Here is a 15521-nt window from a genome sequence, read left to right as displayed (position 1 = left end):
CTAAATTTGGTGTCTTCATTTCGTTCAAACAAAAAGTGCACAAGCTTGTACAGTCAGTAGGAGAAGTTCAGAATCCTGTCTGACATCGCATTTCCTACAGCTTTCGCCAGGCCGAGACTTGATATTGTTCAATCGTGTGGCAACAACCGATGACGCAATACACAACGCCCTCTTCTTTCTTATGAACGTGCCGGTGGAGATACCAAGATTATAGAGGCAGTAACACTTAAATCATGAAGTTTGCCGTCACGAAACTGCATAGTGGGTTATGAAGGACGTAGTATGCGGAGGACTTCTACGCGGGCGTATTTGCATTCCACCCCTATCGAATTGTGGCGGCCGCTGCTGGGAATTGAACCCTCGACCTCGCGCTCAGCAACGCAACATCACAGCTACTGCACCATAGCGGTGGATATTCAGTAAGATGCCACCGTGGCCGCACGCCGAACTTTCAATTAAGGACATTAACATATTAGATGCGCGGATTTGGGAACGCGTCTGCGAAGCAAACACTTAGTGGACGAGGAAGGAAAGACAAAAACGGCGCTGTGCTTGAACTCAAAATTTTATTTGTTACGCAGAAACTGCGAGCTCTGATGAAATGTAAAAAAACATTGCACGCTATTTCGCGCATATAACATTGTACATGACAGACGTATGTCAGTCTGCGAGCATCGATCGCCTGCGCTTGCAAGAAGCCGCCACGTAAATCTTCATAGACAACCACACTCCTTGCTGGACAACTCCGTCGTTGCACATGAGCCGCATATAGGTCGCGTTTCCTTTTGCAGTTTTGTGTTCTTAGCATTTGTTAGCTGTACGCTTAAGAGATGTTGGCGCCACCTAGAGGTGATATAGCATGAATTCGGTCGTTCCTCTTTCTTTTCTTTAACATGACAACCGTGCAGAAAAAAGCCGCAAATGCTACTAGCAAGAACGACGAAGAATAACGTAAGAATACGGTGAAATCAGTTACAAAGTTTACAAAAGACAAATTTCTCTGTGGAGGCTGCGAAAACGAGGGTTAAAACTTCAGCGTAGGATCCTGAACATGATGAGCAAAACAAGAGCTGCTTGACGTCTCTTGAAATCTGTTTCTCCCGCTTTCTGTACGTTTCTCTCTTTGTGCGCGCAGCTGAGGCTAACATTTGTTCCCGATTTTTGCGCTGGCGTACAAGCGCACTGTGTAGCACAATTACGGAGCAGCCAGCTCAACCGCGAGGTCCCATTGGCCTGTATGCGAATGGTGACGTCACTCTTCGGTCAGAAAGAATTTCGACAGTCTTGACACCCGGTGAAAGCGGGACCTTTTGAGCTTGTTGCGACACCGTGATTTCGCGGTACACTCGTTAGTATACAGACAGCAAATCAAACAAAGAATGCGTTAGAAAAGCCATCATGACGCACTTTCTTGTCAGCTCCTCGTGGCCCGTTTGACAGGTCTGCGAAATAAAAAGGAAATGCTTGCGTCCTTTCTTTTCAATACAACACCGTACGTGAGGCAAGTAAGACGACCAATGGGCCGTTTTCTGTGAGTGCAAATGACGGCAGTATAGCGCTGGTTATGTCTTGTGTTGAGGATAATTTATGCACTTGCTGAGACTCACGAGAGAAGCGTGCCGTTTGCATACTATGATGGTCGTGACAGGATTTGTAGAGAAAAAAATGAAAATGCGAAAGAAAAGAAAGCAGCTCTACCTTCCTCGAGTGGTAACAAACGTCCTGGCTCAGTTTTCAAGGACGAAGAGCGTGTTCTTCACAGCTGCGAGGAAACGAGCGTATATAGTTGATCACTCCAAAGTATTCTGAGCTACATGACTTGCGTTGTACTTCTGGCAGAAAATAATCATTGGTAAAACAAAGGAAATGGCATCAACAGGTGTGGTCGTTACTAAAATTACACATGGTGTCAAGAAATCTGATTTTTCTGGACACGGGGATCTCATACGTTAGTCCAGGATCAAAGAACTAGCGTACGGTGGTTAGAATGCCAACAGCGAACGATTCAAGTGAGTTATGGTCAAAGTCAAAAATAATCAAGAGGTCGCCCAAGATTCTAAAAATCCTTAAAATATTGGTGCCTGTGCATGCTTCTAAGGATAATCTACTGGCGAGTTTGGTTCAGTCGCCTTCTAGAACGCACCTGTAATTCACGTTGGCAACTTTCTTGACCTACTAACGTTTTGCCTTAGGTCAACTTTCATTTAATGAAATGGTGGACTGCATTTGCAGAACAACGGACGTTTCAGCATGTACCCTTCAGGTTGAGGATTGTTTTTGTTTTTGTTGATTGTTGTTGTTGTCCTTGTCGTCAAGTAAAGATATTGTTCAAACCCACTATGGTGTATTGGCCGAGACGTGAATGAATTATTGCAAATTCGCATAGAGAAATATTCTGTAAAACCGAAATTTCGTGTTAATAGTAGAAGAATAATTACAGTAAAAATCAGTGATCGTTAATTTAAAAGCTCGAAAAGGAAAGAAAATGAGGCAAAATTTACGGAGCAATCGGTTTGATTCAATAGGGAAGTATTTTGTTCAGCCACCATTTACCATTTTGTCTCGATATTTCTATGAATCCTTTGCCTTGTTTCAACAGAAGAGTAGAGGGCGGTTGAAATAACTTTGATAAATACATATTTGCCAATAGCTTATTCAACAGCTGGACCAAATTTTGTAGGTTATTACTTAGGCATTCCATTCTGGTGAACTTGGAGCCTCGTGTTGTTGTACAACTGTTCGCTTGTCATAAAGCCGAAACACCACTGGTCTTGACAAAAGACTGATTTCATATGTAATTATTCATCCAAGTCGCTTCCTACGAGGCAGAACTTTACACTTAATAAACGGCTGACATATCCTTGCATTTAGGTAGCTGTGACTTTCATACGTGACGCAGAAGGGTGACACAAGCACCAATTTTCAAAACAACCCCATTTGGGCTCAAAAAACTGACTGCCCGAATGACGTACTCCTACTGAACACCTGCTTGCTGTCTACGGAGACGTCTAGACAAAGATCAATATTATACCTAAAACTTTACAAAGTCCCGCGTATGTACAACACTATCGACAGTCCGCAAGGCAACAGAAAGACCAGCAAGGATGTGCAGAGAGGTGTTAAAATTCTATGCTAACCCCTTAAGGCAAGGTTATCCCCAACAACGAATATATTTTACTTTAACGGCACGGGAGCTGTCATAGATAAGCAAGTTCAATACCCTTGTCTGACCGTAGCATCGGCTTCATATCAGGCTGATGGCTTCGTTTCTGAGCTATGCGTTAAAAATAAGTGCCTCACGGTTGGTCATTGGCCATTTTTTTTTTCGCAGGCACTAGCTCATGTTGGCTTTGCAACATTGACCCAGCATGATAACATCGCTTTCCCGCTCACTCACTAACTCACTTGACAATACCAACGTTTGCAAAGTCAAGGCCTTTTTGGCGAATATTGTACAGGCCTTTTTCATGCGTCTCTTGACAGGGCATGGTTATACTACTCGTCTTGCGTGTCTTTATAACTATTACTGCTTGCAAATATTGGGACAGGTGGGCGAGTTGGCGTAGCAACATGATAATACAGCGCTTAAGACGAGCACCAAGAAAAGAAACAAGAAGGTGCGCTGGCTCAACCGAAGTTTATTGAGAAAAAGAAACACATATATGGATGGATGTTATGAGCGTCCCCTTTGGTACGGGGCGGTGGGTTGCGCCACCAAGCTCTTGCTACTATACTGCCTAATGTCCTACCTAGGTTAAACAATAAAAAAAACACTATGAACTCCCACAACCAAATTTTCTGGTCCCCTATTTCGAACTGTGCTTTTGTGCGTCTCCGTTTTTTTTTTGTCGTTTCTCTACTTTTATTCCACCAATCCTCCCATCGCCTCTTACTAATCCCTATTGCAGACATGTTTACTTTTCCACTGCTCTCGCTGAACCCAAGGGCTTCAAGGAGGCCAGTGGTGCCTAAATCGACCTCTGGGTAGACGTCTTCACATTCCAATAAAATATGCTCCATAGTTTCCCTAGATTTACCGCAGCAAGCACATGCTTCTTCTTCCTTCTTATATCCCGCTTTATAGATGCGTGTTCTAAAGCATCCCGATCTCGCTTCGAAAAGTAATGAGCTTCCCTTTGAGTTATCATAACTTATTTCTTTCCTGATTTCGTTTTTTCCTCTTAAGTAGTTACTCATGGCAGGTTTCTTTTACATTGCCGCTACCCATGAGATTATTTCGTCCTCTCTGACTTGCCGCTTGACGTTCGTTGTTGCTGTGTTGCCCACCCTAGAGGCCGCATACTGGCTGGTAAGCTTCCTAGTCCTTTTCCTCCACTGTGAATCAATGTTTTTCCTGTGCAGATACCTCAACACCCTCCCAGCCCATTTACTTTCTTCCGCATTCCCCAGTCGTTCTTTATGATCAATTTTACTGTGAGCATCCCTCACTTCCAAACTAGTCCAGCCCATATCACCCTGCACAGCTTCATTTGCAGTCTTCCCGTGAGCGCCCAATGCAAAGCGACCCACTGACCTTTGATTCACATAGAGTACTGATTGTACCCCTGATTTAAAGATATAAACCTTTCATAAGTGCCACTTGCTGAACAAGCAACCGGGAAACGGCATACAAGAACTAAAAGGCTAAACAAAGCATACATAAGGCAAAAAAGAACGCGTTTACACAGTTACATGCCTTGAAGATTGGAGGCCGCACTCAAATATATTTTACTTCTTCATTTGTTAGTGCAATAGATGTTTGGTCTACACAGTCATATCTAAGGCGATAAATGGGAAATGCGTCAAAAATCTCTCGGTTAAGAGGAAGCTTTAGCTCGGGCCCAAATCCGACGTTGCCTATACAAATACATATAAAACGAAGAGAAGCTTTTCTGAGATAACCCCTCTACCGATTTTAATGAAATTTGCTGCATTTGAGAGAGAAAGGTAAAGTCTAGTGCCTGTTGCAAGCGGAACTTCTATTTATGGCCTGAATTTTGCTAAAAGAATTTTCAAAAATTCGAAAGTTCGAAAAATATAGAAGCACGAAGTTCACAAATTAATAGCTCTTCGTCAAAAACAGATATCGAGGTTCTGTAAACGGCATCCATTAGATCATTCAAAGGGGACAAATTCGATATGTCAATTTATATTTTACGTGGATTTGTTACGTTGGATACAAGGGTTTTGCAAAAGCTGCATTTATACATTACTAAATTTTTTGAGATTCATATGTAAAGTATCAATTTTGTCCGCTTTGATGTACTATGAGATGCAATCCACAGAAATGTGACATCATTTTACATTGCCGAGTTACGGAGTTGAAACTTCATAGTTTCGTTTTCTGAAAATTTGCGATTTTTGCCAATTTTAAATAAAAAAATCAAAACCAACGGTCACTCGATTTTAAGTTTTTCTTTTAAATGCAACAAACTTCGTCAAGTTTGGTGCAGGGTTTGCCGAAAAAAACGAATTCTCGTTTTACATGTATTGTAGATAGGAGCATCCGAGCTGAAGATTCCTCTTAAGTAGGTTACGATTCCAGGCGAGAATGTTAGTGTGACAGAAAAGAGGAGTACAACCGCACTTTTTGCGACGTTTCGCCAAGTGGGAGTACGGTTATCTAAACAGGGCATACTTGTGTTCTCTTAACGCATTTGTCACTGTGACCGATATACATTTTGCCACAAGATAACGAGAGCTGTTGCACAACAGCAACTTTGTATGGAACAAATAAATGCTCATGCTTTGCACCACATCCGCCAACGCCATTATGTCAACTCTTGGCTTGCTTCTAACACGATCACAAACTCCAGACAACTCAAACGGTGAAAGAACACAGGGTTAACGCTGTATATGTTTGCAATATCATTTAAATTACGTGAAAACTTGTATGTACGGAATTACAAACGACGCTCTTGTACTTTTCTGCTTTTTGTTTTACCCAAACCTGACAAGCAAGTGCAGCAGTGACGCAGTGGCTTAGGTGACCTGCTGCAGACAGACTATAGCTTCTGAAAGATGATTTTCATGTCGTGGTCACATGATTTTGAGAGGACAGAACGCAGGCAACAAAAGACGATGGCATTCTTGAACACCTTCGATTGGTTGGAAAAAAAAAAATAGCAAGGGCTTAACACATCGTGGCTTAACATCATGGTTTAACATCGTGGCTGGACACAGCACACACGACTTGGTGCAAAAGTTAAAGTTGAATCTGGAAATCTCAAATGGCTGTCCTCAGACATTTTTTCGACGGTGAAATGTAGCCCAAGGCCTTGCTCACGAAATAACTTTGGAATGTCAATAGCAGTTATTTTGTATTCTGTAACCTTGTATATAACCAAATAATCATCCACTGAGCAAAAAAAAAAAAATTATTGCTAACAAGCCATGCAAGCTCTTTTTTACCACTCTATCAACTCCGCCCAGGAAACTATCACGGAGCACAGACGCCATCTTCTAACCATTAGGAACACCTGGCTTTTGGGTATACAGGACATCATCCCAACCAAGTCACGTGCTAAAATAAAACGACGGTAACTCAAGGAAGGATTCGATGGACTGTAAATTTTGGTTTTGAAAAGCCAACTCGTCATTTTGTTCTGTGATGCACATTTCTACATTCCTTATAAGTTATTCGTGCGGGCGAAAATACTAGAAATATTCCGCGTCAATACTAACGACTTCACAAAAACCAGGGTTTTCTTCCCGATGTAGTTCACGAGTTTTTCTGAACTTGACATCAAATGCTGGTCACTAATAGTTAATGACGACAAGTGCGTTTCTAAAAAACCGGCAACAGCAATCTGTCAAGTATTCATTTCGGAAAAGGTAGCTCTGAATTATAGAGCCATCTCCTGGGGTTTCGCCGAAAGGAACAAATCTAACTGACTTAAATTAGCTTTCTAAACAATGAAGATTAAGGTCGTGTACTGCTTCCTGTTTAACATTCCTGGCATCACATGACATAGGTTCAAGAGCTCTGCTAACTCCGTCTAGTCCCCTCGTCGAAAAATTGTCTTGCAGTAAGACCAGAAAAAAAAAAATATTATTTTCTCTGATGTTCAATCACCTACCACCGTCAACATGGAGACAAACACCCAATACCACGCGACATTCAGCAATGGATACACGCCGACCCTATTCCGAAAAAATATGCACCCAGACCACAACAAAGAACGCAGGAAGGCACGAGCTACCTCCCTCATCAAAGCTTATGCCAACACCGCAGGCGTCACCTTCGTCGACGCAGCTGAGTACCAAGATGGACGGCGCTTTGAGGCGGTTACCACAGCAGGCGGCTTGCTCCGACATGCTGCCAGCATCGTTACCCAAAATGCCGAGACGGCTGCGGAAGTGGCCATCGCCCTGGCCACTCTTGACCCAGCCTGTCACGCCATACTGAGCTATTCTCGCGCAGCAATCAACAACTACATGAAGGGCCGTATTTCTCAGCAATCACTCCGTATCTTACAACAAGCCCCGCATTCCTCTGAAAATCAAATCACCCTCGCCTGGATCCCAGCACACGCCGGCGTTGTCCACCTGCACCTCACCAACCTCAACGAGGTTACACACTCCGTAGCACGAGGACTAGTCAACCGTGCCGGAGACGGTGCAGGTGCACCCGCAGGACGCGACCGCCTTACAAGATACAACGACCTTGTAAAATCATTTTACCTCGCAAGAACCTTTCCCACCCCTCACCGCAAGTTAAACAGAGCACAGGCAACCACCCTTCGCCTGTTACAGACGAATACATACCCCTCCCTCACACGCTATCACACCATATACCTCGACATCTACCCGAGCCAGACGTGCAATGTCTGTAAAACTGAATCAGCAACACTTTCCCACATGCTGTGGGAGTGCAAACATCAATATCCAGACCTTAATCCCGTGACCCTCTCGTCGAGATGGTACGCCGCCCTGCGCAGCTCCCATCTCGACGACCAATTCTGGGCGATCCAGCAGGCCTACGAAGCGGCGAAGAGGCAAGACCTCGACGTCCCATCGTGGGAGGCCTAGGCCTAGCCGACTGAACTGCTGGTGCTCATTAAAGTTCACTCTCTCTCTCTCTGATATTCAAGGTATGGTACTGTGTGAACAAATTTCTTTTGCAATACATATGCTTTTTTCAGTTTCCTTTAATGTTTCTTCTGTCATGCTTCTGATGCTTCTCCGGTAGGTGGCTTGTATAATAAGATGTCATATGTGTGTTTTCTTTTCTCTTCAATAAACTACTTGAGAGTCAACGCGTCCTCTTGTTTCTTTTCTTCGTGCTCCTCTTCGGTGCTGTTTTACCATTTCTTTTTCAGAAAATGAAGCGCCAACGGTAATGGCACACTAAGAAGGAACAAAAGACACGTTCGCCACGCGCATAATCTGTGAAAACTAAAATGCAGTCACTGTTTTCTCTTTGTTTTCGTTTGTGTTTGCTTTAATTGACGCCACTAAAGACCCGCTGAATCTTCAACAGTCGTGAACAGCCAGCTAGATATTTTTTTTCTGTACATGTCAGTCGCATTAGCCAATCGCCAGCGCTGCTCATATTAATCAAGTAGAAATACTGCATCGTAAATTGTATTAAAGGGCCCAATGCTGAACTCTGCCGTTCAAGGTCGGGCGATCCCTTTCGTAATACGCTGCCTTGTGCGATGTCAACCGCATATAACGCTGTTGTATTTGTACCCGCGCTAAGCAATGACAATAGGCACCTCACGCTTCGTGCAAGGCTTTTCTTTTTTTCACGCAGGCCCAGGCTGGGCCAATTTGATGCTAGGAAAAAGCTAGTGAAAGAAGTGTTATCAAAAATGAAGATGAAGAAAAAAGAGAGATCCTCATCTCGAATCTCTAACCTCCTCGCCTCTGTCGTCCGTAATTTCACTCGGGCGCGTTCTTTTCAGCGCAGCCCTTCTGGGAAGGGTAAGAGAGGAGGTGATTTAAGCGACTTCGGGTGACGGCGCGGCTTTTAAAGAGAACGCCAACAGGCGGCAACACGGCGTGCCGTCGAAGGCACGTTGTAATGAGTGAAATACGCCTGTTGCGGAAGCAGCCACCGCCTACTCGTCGCCGAGGCGACCCGTGCAGCTCACAAAGGCGTCGCGCGCGCCCCGAAAGAAAGGAACGAATGAGACCTTGTTTGCGGTTTTCACTTCTCGTCAATGCATACTCGTGCAACCACTGGGGGGGCACGCTATAGAAGAGTTATCAAGAGAAAAAAAGAACTAGAAGAACTGGTGGAGACTTGTATGCCAGTGTTGCCAGCGTGTTTGCTTGTTTTGTTTTGTCACTCCCATTGGGCATTGCTCACCGCTCACGCCCGCCCGCTCGTCGAACTCCCGAATCTGAGCCGTCGTCGGAGTTGTAAGGACAGCTCTGGGTTTGCGGGCGTGAGGAACACATACTTGAGCAACCTCGCCGTCGCGGACACTCTATCGCGTGCATCTGGGATTTCGGCCCACACTTAGCCCGCAACAGCCTCGACTCGTGCGAAGACAGTGCTCGAACCAGCCGGGACTCTGGCCAAGACAAGCCGGGACGTCGCCGTCGTCGAAGACGGCGTCTTCGCTACTCGCTGGAATCGCGTCACTCCTGCAAGAGTTCGGCCACGCCTGTGCGGTTTTCGTGACAGCGAGGTGACGATAGATGCAATCAAACAATGTGTTTGACCATTGAGTATTATGGAACCACGTGGGGGCGTTTTCTATAGCTGTAATTATTAGTATGGTAAAACTAAAATGCCACCAATATCGTTGGCTAGTAGAAGAAATGTTTCATAGAAATGGATTGGCGATAGTACAAGTTGAGTCGTTACACTTGATCACAAGCAAGCAATATATACTTGTAAGTTCAGACGTATTAATAGTGTTTGTGATAGAGCGGGGGGAAATCTGAGCGATTTCTTCGTAATTAACCTTCAAGATGCAAAGCGAATGCCACGGTTCTTGCAGCCTTCTTTTCCGCATGCACTACACATATATACTTTTCCATATTTGAAATAATATTGTGAATTTATCCAATTTTGCTACTAAATACACTTCGTCCATTTACTTGCGTACATATAACTTATTCTTCGTTTTTTGGGTGTATTATGCACCACAGTTACAAAATAGGCGAAGTGTGATCTTAAGAGGACACTTTACGTAAGAAGGTCCCTATCTAAATACATGAGATGGGCGAAATTGTATTGCATAAGGAGTGAAAAGCGGGCAGGTTCGAACCTATCCATACTTGGGCACCGCACAAACAAACGAAACACGAGAAAAAGACGGGACAAGCGCTTGTCCTGTCTTCTTTATCGTGTTTCGCTTGTTTATGCGCTGCTCGCTTGGCATCCACTTAGTTAATGCATTGAGGTTTGTTACATTTAAGAGAAAGAAAGCTGAAATCTAACGACCGCAGGCAGCACAATTTTAAGCAAAGATATCAATTGAAGGTTATTCTTTAGAGCCACCAACATTTAAAAAAATGCATAATTTTTACAACTCGGTAACTCAGCAGTGAGAACGATAATGCAATTATGTAAACCATACCTATTGCCACATCTAAAGTAGACATAACTGAGACATTATACACTACTCTGAAGTGTACCACTAGTTTGGGGGTAGGATCTTTGCAAAACCCTCGTAAACGTTTTAAAAATTTCAAGTAAGCTGCAAGCTCACTTATCCCGTTTCTCTACTTCGAATGGTTTAACCCTTTCAGCTTACTGAACTGCGATTCCTTTTTCTTTTTTTCTTTTTTGAGTAGAGTTACGGATTTATAAACTTCGTGCTTCAGCATTCTTTTTTTTTTCTTTAAGCTTTACATTTTCGGAAAAATTTTTGTAAACACTTCATATGTTATATGAACATGTTACCACAATAAGTAGAATTTTACTTTGTCTCTCAAATGCAACAATGTTTTTATTTGTTTAGCGGCTGTCCGACGGTATCACTTCGGCGTCTCACATGTATTTGAAAAGGACAAGTCAGAGTTGGCCCCGACATAATTAGATTCCTTATAACAGTTCCTGGGAAATGCAGCGATGGCCTGCTTAAAGAATTATTACGCAAATGCTTTTCCTCCTGACCTTCTGTACCGAGTCAAAGTGTGCTGCCTTGACTGGGCGTGTGTAAATCATTAAAGACCGAACAAACCGCCCTTTTGAAAAGTAAACCTAAATTCAGCTTTCGAGAGGCGAAGTGTTCGTTGCTTTCTGAGTGAGTGATTTAAGCGATGCACGAAGTGCCAGCGAAATCACCGGTCTTCTATACCAAAACGAACACACTGCTTTTTTTTTTTTTTTCAGAACAAATTGGTAAGCTCTAGCTTGCTCGAGAAAGTGGGAATAGAATAGCAGAAGCTGTTTCTTATGAAAGGCCGTGTGGAAAGGAGTATATATTATAGCTGCTTCAGTAGCAAATAGCTATTCAAACTATTACGTCACCTGAATAGACAAAGCACTAGACAACAGCTCAGAATGAGTCAAATAGGTCAAGATATTAAGCGACATCAGCTAGCATTGATTGTTTTTAACTACAATGTAGGTATGAAGGTAACCGTGTTACATAGTAGTTTATGCCGGTTTAATGGCATCCGCTCAGTTCGTGTCCTCCATTAACTACAGTTGGCACGACGTGAAGTCCTCCAAACTAGTCATTTTTGCATAAATGGCTGTTTAAGTCGTAATCTGAAAATGAAAGCGGTCATATTTCCCTTTGTTATGAGTTACATGGCCCTTTTAGGCAGCGTCTGAACGAAACGAAAACAAAAACGAAAAAGAAAGCGATATTTTTGACCGGAACGATAACGTAACCGAAACGCTATTTATTATTTTGTATGGGAGTGAAACCGAAATATTTTTATCGGTTTTCGGCTCAACGGGAACGTCAGCAATCCGAAACAACCGACGCCAGGCAACGTCAGCATTATCCTCTCATCGTTCCTTCGTCCTGTTTTACCTTTCCTTCCGCATATCAGTGTTTTGCGCTGCAGAAATTTACATCATGAGCATTAGCGTGTATCTCTAATGCGCAAGCGGTAGCCGGTCGAGCGCTCCACTAATCTAAGCTCGGTCAGAAGATCCAGCTCTAAGCCTTCATATCGGCATCATAGCGAAATCCAGGACTTACGCGCTCAATAGCTTAGCGTGTAATTTTCTACGGGTACAACGCTTTGTTAGCTCATTTCCCATCTTCTTCTCTCCTATCTGCCGTTCCGTTTAGGGCTATAACTAAGCTAAGCGGAGCTGTCGAATGTTCTTACTCAGCAGATATAACTTCGAAATGCAACCTTTTCATACTAAAACCCTTTAGCGTGTACTGAACATCGATGATTTAAAACAAAACAAGATGATTTAAAATGAGCTTGTCGATAATATTACTACTTTCACGTTTCCAAATTATAGCCCTTGATCCACTTTCATGGAAGTTATATAATTTCAAGAAAAAGACTACTGACAACTGATAATTGGACTTAGAGAGAGAAATACTTTACTGAGAGCTGAAGATGTTAGAATAGCGAAATGCTTATCATGCTACTCCAGATTTCTGCGTTAATATATGCGACAATTACTGTAAATAAATAAATAAATAAATAAATAAATAAATAAATAAATAAGAGTAAAATATACATTAATAACCGCTCTAAAAACTAAAAGAAAGGCTGTAAAATAGATCGTTAGAGAGTGTTTTCTATACTTCTTTTTATTGCACGCACTGCCATCTTCGACTATATGTGCATGAAGTCTGCCATAAAGACTACCTCAGTCTTCATAGCCCCGCCCTCCTCATGCGCAGAATCATGCGGAGGCGTCCGACTAGAGAGACAAAACCTGAGTGACAAGGTTAAAGGCAAAGAAATCGAGAAGAAAATCGCTGCTGCTGCTGTAGAAGGGACAGGAGCCAACAGCCATGAACAAGGGAGTGTTTATGGTGCTGTTTGCTGCGACACTGACGCCGCTGCTAAACCGGGTGGCATGCCAGCCCCAATGTGACATGAACGATTGCGCCGATCAGTGCGGGTCACTCGGGGCTCTGCGGTGGTGTTGCGAAGAGGAAGGGTGTCTCTGCACGTTCCCACTGAAAGATGCCAAGACTATGTGCAAAGGCGGTGGCGAAAATGGTGGTGGCAGTGACAGCGGCAGCGGTGGCGGCGGCGGTGGCGGCAGCGGTGGTGGCAGCGGTGGTGGCAGCGGTGGTGGCAGCGGTGATGGTGGCGCTGGGGATGGCGGTGGTGATGGCGGCACGGGCTACGGGGACAATGGTGGCGGCGGAGATGGAGGAAGCAACCGTGACAAGCAGAAGGACAAGGATCGTGACAACGATGACGACTACGATTACGACAACGTTGGTGAGTCAAAGGACAGGGGTAGACCCAGCGAAGAAGGCGGCAGTAACAAGCACACCAAGGCTCCCGGTCGGTAGCAAACTTTTCCCAGGGCAGCGTTCTTCAAATTTTGGGAAGTCTTTCGTGAGCAGCGCTGACGGGAAGGACAGGGCAGAAAACGCGAAGACGGGTCCTTCTGGGACTTATGACGATAGATAAGCGCTAGTTCAACTTGCATGCAGTCTAACCTCGATTTAATGAAACCCGATTGTACGAAGCTTTCTATTTAAAACAGTTTGGTTTAGAATCTCGTACGTGTGCACTTTTTCGCACTGTTTCGCTCTTTCTAACAAATGATGCAACTCAGGAACAGCGCAGGACCGGAGCAGAACAGTCGCCGAGCGCTTGTGCTGTTCAGTCTTGTCCTGTCTTTTTGAGCTCTTTCGGTTATACTCAGATTAGTATGCTGTCCACAAAAGTGTTATAGCCTTTTCAATTTAGTGACTTTCTCAATATTACAAAATAGTCTTGGGTCTTATACATTTCGTTATATCAAGGTTTATGTGTATGTTCTTCCGAGTGTCCTTGCACCAAGATATCGTACGCAAAAGTAAAGAAAAATTTCGAAAAGAGAACAAAAAAAAAGAACGTTGCAAATATCCTTGCAAATCAGGCAGTTGATGTTCGTGAAATCAGCAAAAGGTTGGTTAAGATAGCTGCCCTACAATCTTGCAAGTAAATAGAAATTTAAATCAACCACTGACCTTACGAGTGTCCCGAGTTTGTTAATGCTTGCTGCTTTACATTTTCTCACGGGAGCTAGGACTTCTACATAGGCTGTTGCACGCGACTTTGCAAGCCGGTCTTGCATGTACGATTGATTCAACGAACTTGCAAATTCTCTCGTCTAGGTGGCGGTAAGAAAAGCAAAGGCACTACCAAGAGCCCAGCGGACAGCGGAAAGAAAAGCAAGCCGCCAGACCAGGGTGGCAAGCCTCCCGGTGGTGATGGTCCGGACACCATCAAGGAAGGTGGGAGTGGCGATAAGGCGGAACAGCCGCCAGGCGGTGCGCAGTCTAGTAAGGGCACCAAGAAGCCAACCACGAGTGCGGAAGACCACGGCCAGAAAGATTACGGACAGAAGGACTACGGAGCCAAGGCCAGAGGTGCCGTCGATGAGCTCATGCCCCGAAGGGCACTGGAGCCGGACGGGGGTGCCGGTAGCCAACGTAAGGGCGGGAAAATGCACATGCCGTTCATTGTCAGAAGCTTGCACAAGCCACTGTCCCCCAAGCAGGTGATGCAGCAGCTCAACCGACAGAAGGGGGACATTCCCATGAAGGAGATCCAAGATTTCTTGAAGAAAGGGGGGCGTTAATAAACACGCTCATAGGGGAAGCGCGGGTTGACAAGTTTCGTTGCAGTATCTTCTCGAGAAAGGTAACAGAGGGAGAACTCTCACGGGTACCAAAGGTGAGCATTTATGGAGAGTCGTCAACGAAAATGTCGTGACGTGACGTTATTGAATAGCGATTTCGTGTGCAATGTGTTTACGAACAAGTTAATTTTTTTTTAGTGCGGATATAACAGGAGTGCAGTTATCAAATACCGGAGGTACTATAGTCACGGATTGAAACGCGTCAAACTAGGGCTAACTAATACGCATGTTTTCGTTTCCACCATCTGCACTGCATGTGACACCGGTACAATATTGGCTCGGACACTTTGAGCAATACCTTCGCTCCACACCTTCACACCATCATTAATGACCATATTTGTAGCGAAATCTTTATTTATTTATTTTAGAAATGCGGCCAACCTCTGATACTAGGCCTTAGTCGAGACTAAGTCATACAATGAAAAAAAAAGACAAAGCTATTAGTAATAATAAGAACATCAGCTGCGCGAAAGTTTGACGTAGCTCTCTCAAGTAGTTGTGCGTTTCCCGGTCGCGTTTCACTCCGTAAGCATAGTGCAGGCTGCCTTCTCACATACAGTATTTGTTTGAAGACGAATGATAGGCCGTGAATTGTCAACAGTAGCGCCCCCATGTATGTTTTTTATGGCTTAATTTACAGGGTTGACGCTGGGCAGATCAATTTGTTTTTAATATGCATAAGCATAGTTGCGCGAATGAACAACTTAAAAAAGCCTTGGCCCTAAATCATTCGGTGCACCTTATCTCTGTGGAGGCAGGGTCCCGGTTG

The 15521-nt window shown here is 44.1% G+C and overlaps 1 protein-coding gene across 1 annotated transcript; it reads left to right on the top strand.

The window, feature by feature from the left end:
- Positions 1-9282: 9282 nt before the first annotated feature.
- On the top strand, positions 9283-14726 carry LOC129383333 (uncharacterized). The gene is made up of 3 exons (XM_055067769.2): positions 9283-9641; positions 12786-13338; positions 14226-14726. Exons 2-3 carry the CDS (start codon positions 12900-12902, stop codon positions 14690-14692), a joined length of 906 nt encoding a protein of 301 aa, XP_054923744.1. The 5' UTR covers positions 9283-9641; positions 12786-12899; the 3' UTR covers positions 14693-14726.
- The last annotated feature ends 795 nt before the right edge of the window (positions 14727-15521 follow it).

This window comes from Dermacentor andersoni, chromosome 8 (assembly GCF_023375885.2).
Source record: "Dermacentor andersoni chromosome 8, qqDerAnde1_hic_scaffold, whole genome shotgun sequence".
Taxonomy (NCBI): Eukaryota; Metazoa; Arthropoda; class Arachnida; order Ixodida; family Ixodidae; genus Dermacentor; species Dermacentor andersoni.
Note: the sequence above shows the minus strand (reverse complement) of the source record. Positions and strands in the feature narration are given on the sequence as shown.

Excerpts from the sequence above, each read along its gene's own strand:
- LOC129383333 (XM_055067769.2), top strand. The coding sequence starts at position 12,900 with ATGAACAAGGGAGTGTTTATGGTGCTGTTTGCTGCGACACTGACGCCG. Across the intron at positions 13,339-14,225 it reads CTACGATTACGACAACGTTG|GTGGCGGTAAGAAAAGCAAA; the intron begins GTGAGTCAAAGG and ends TCTCTCGTCTAG.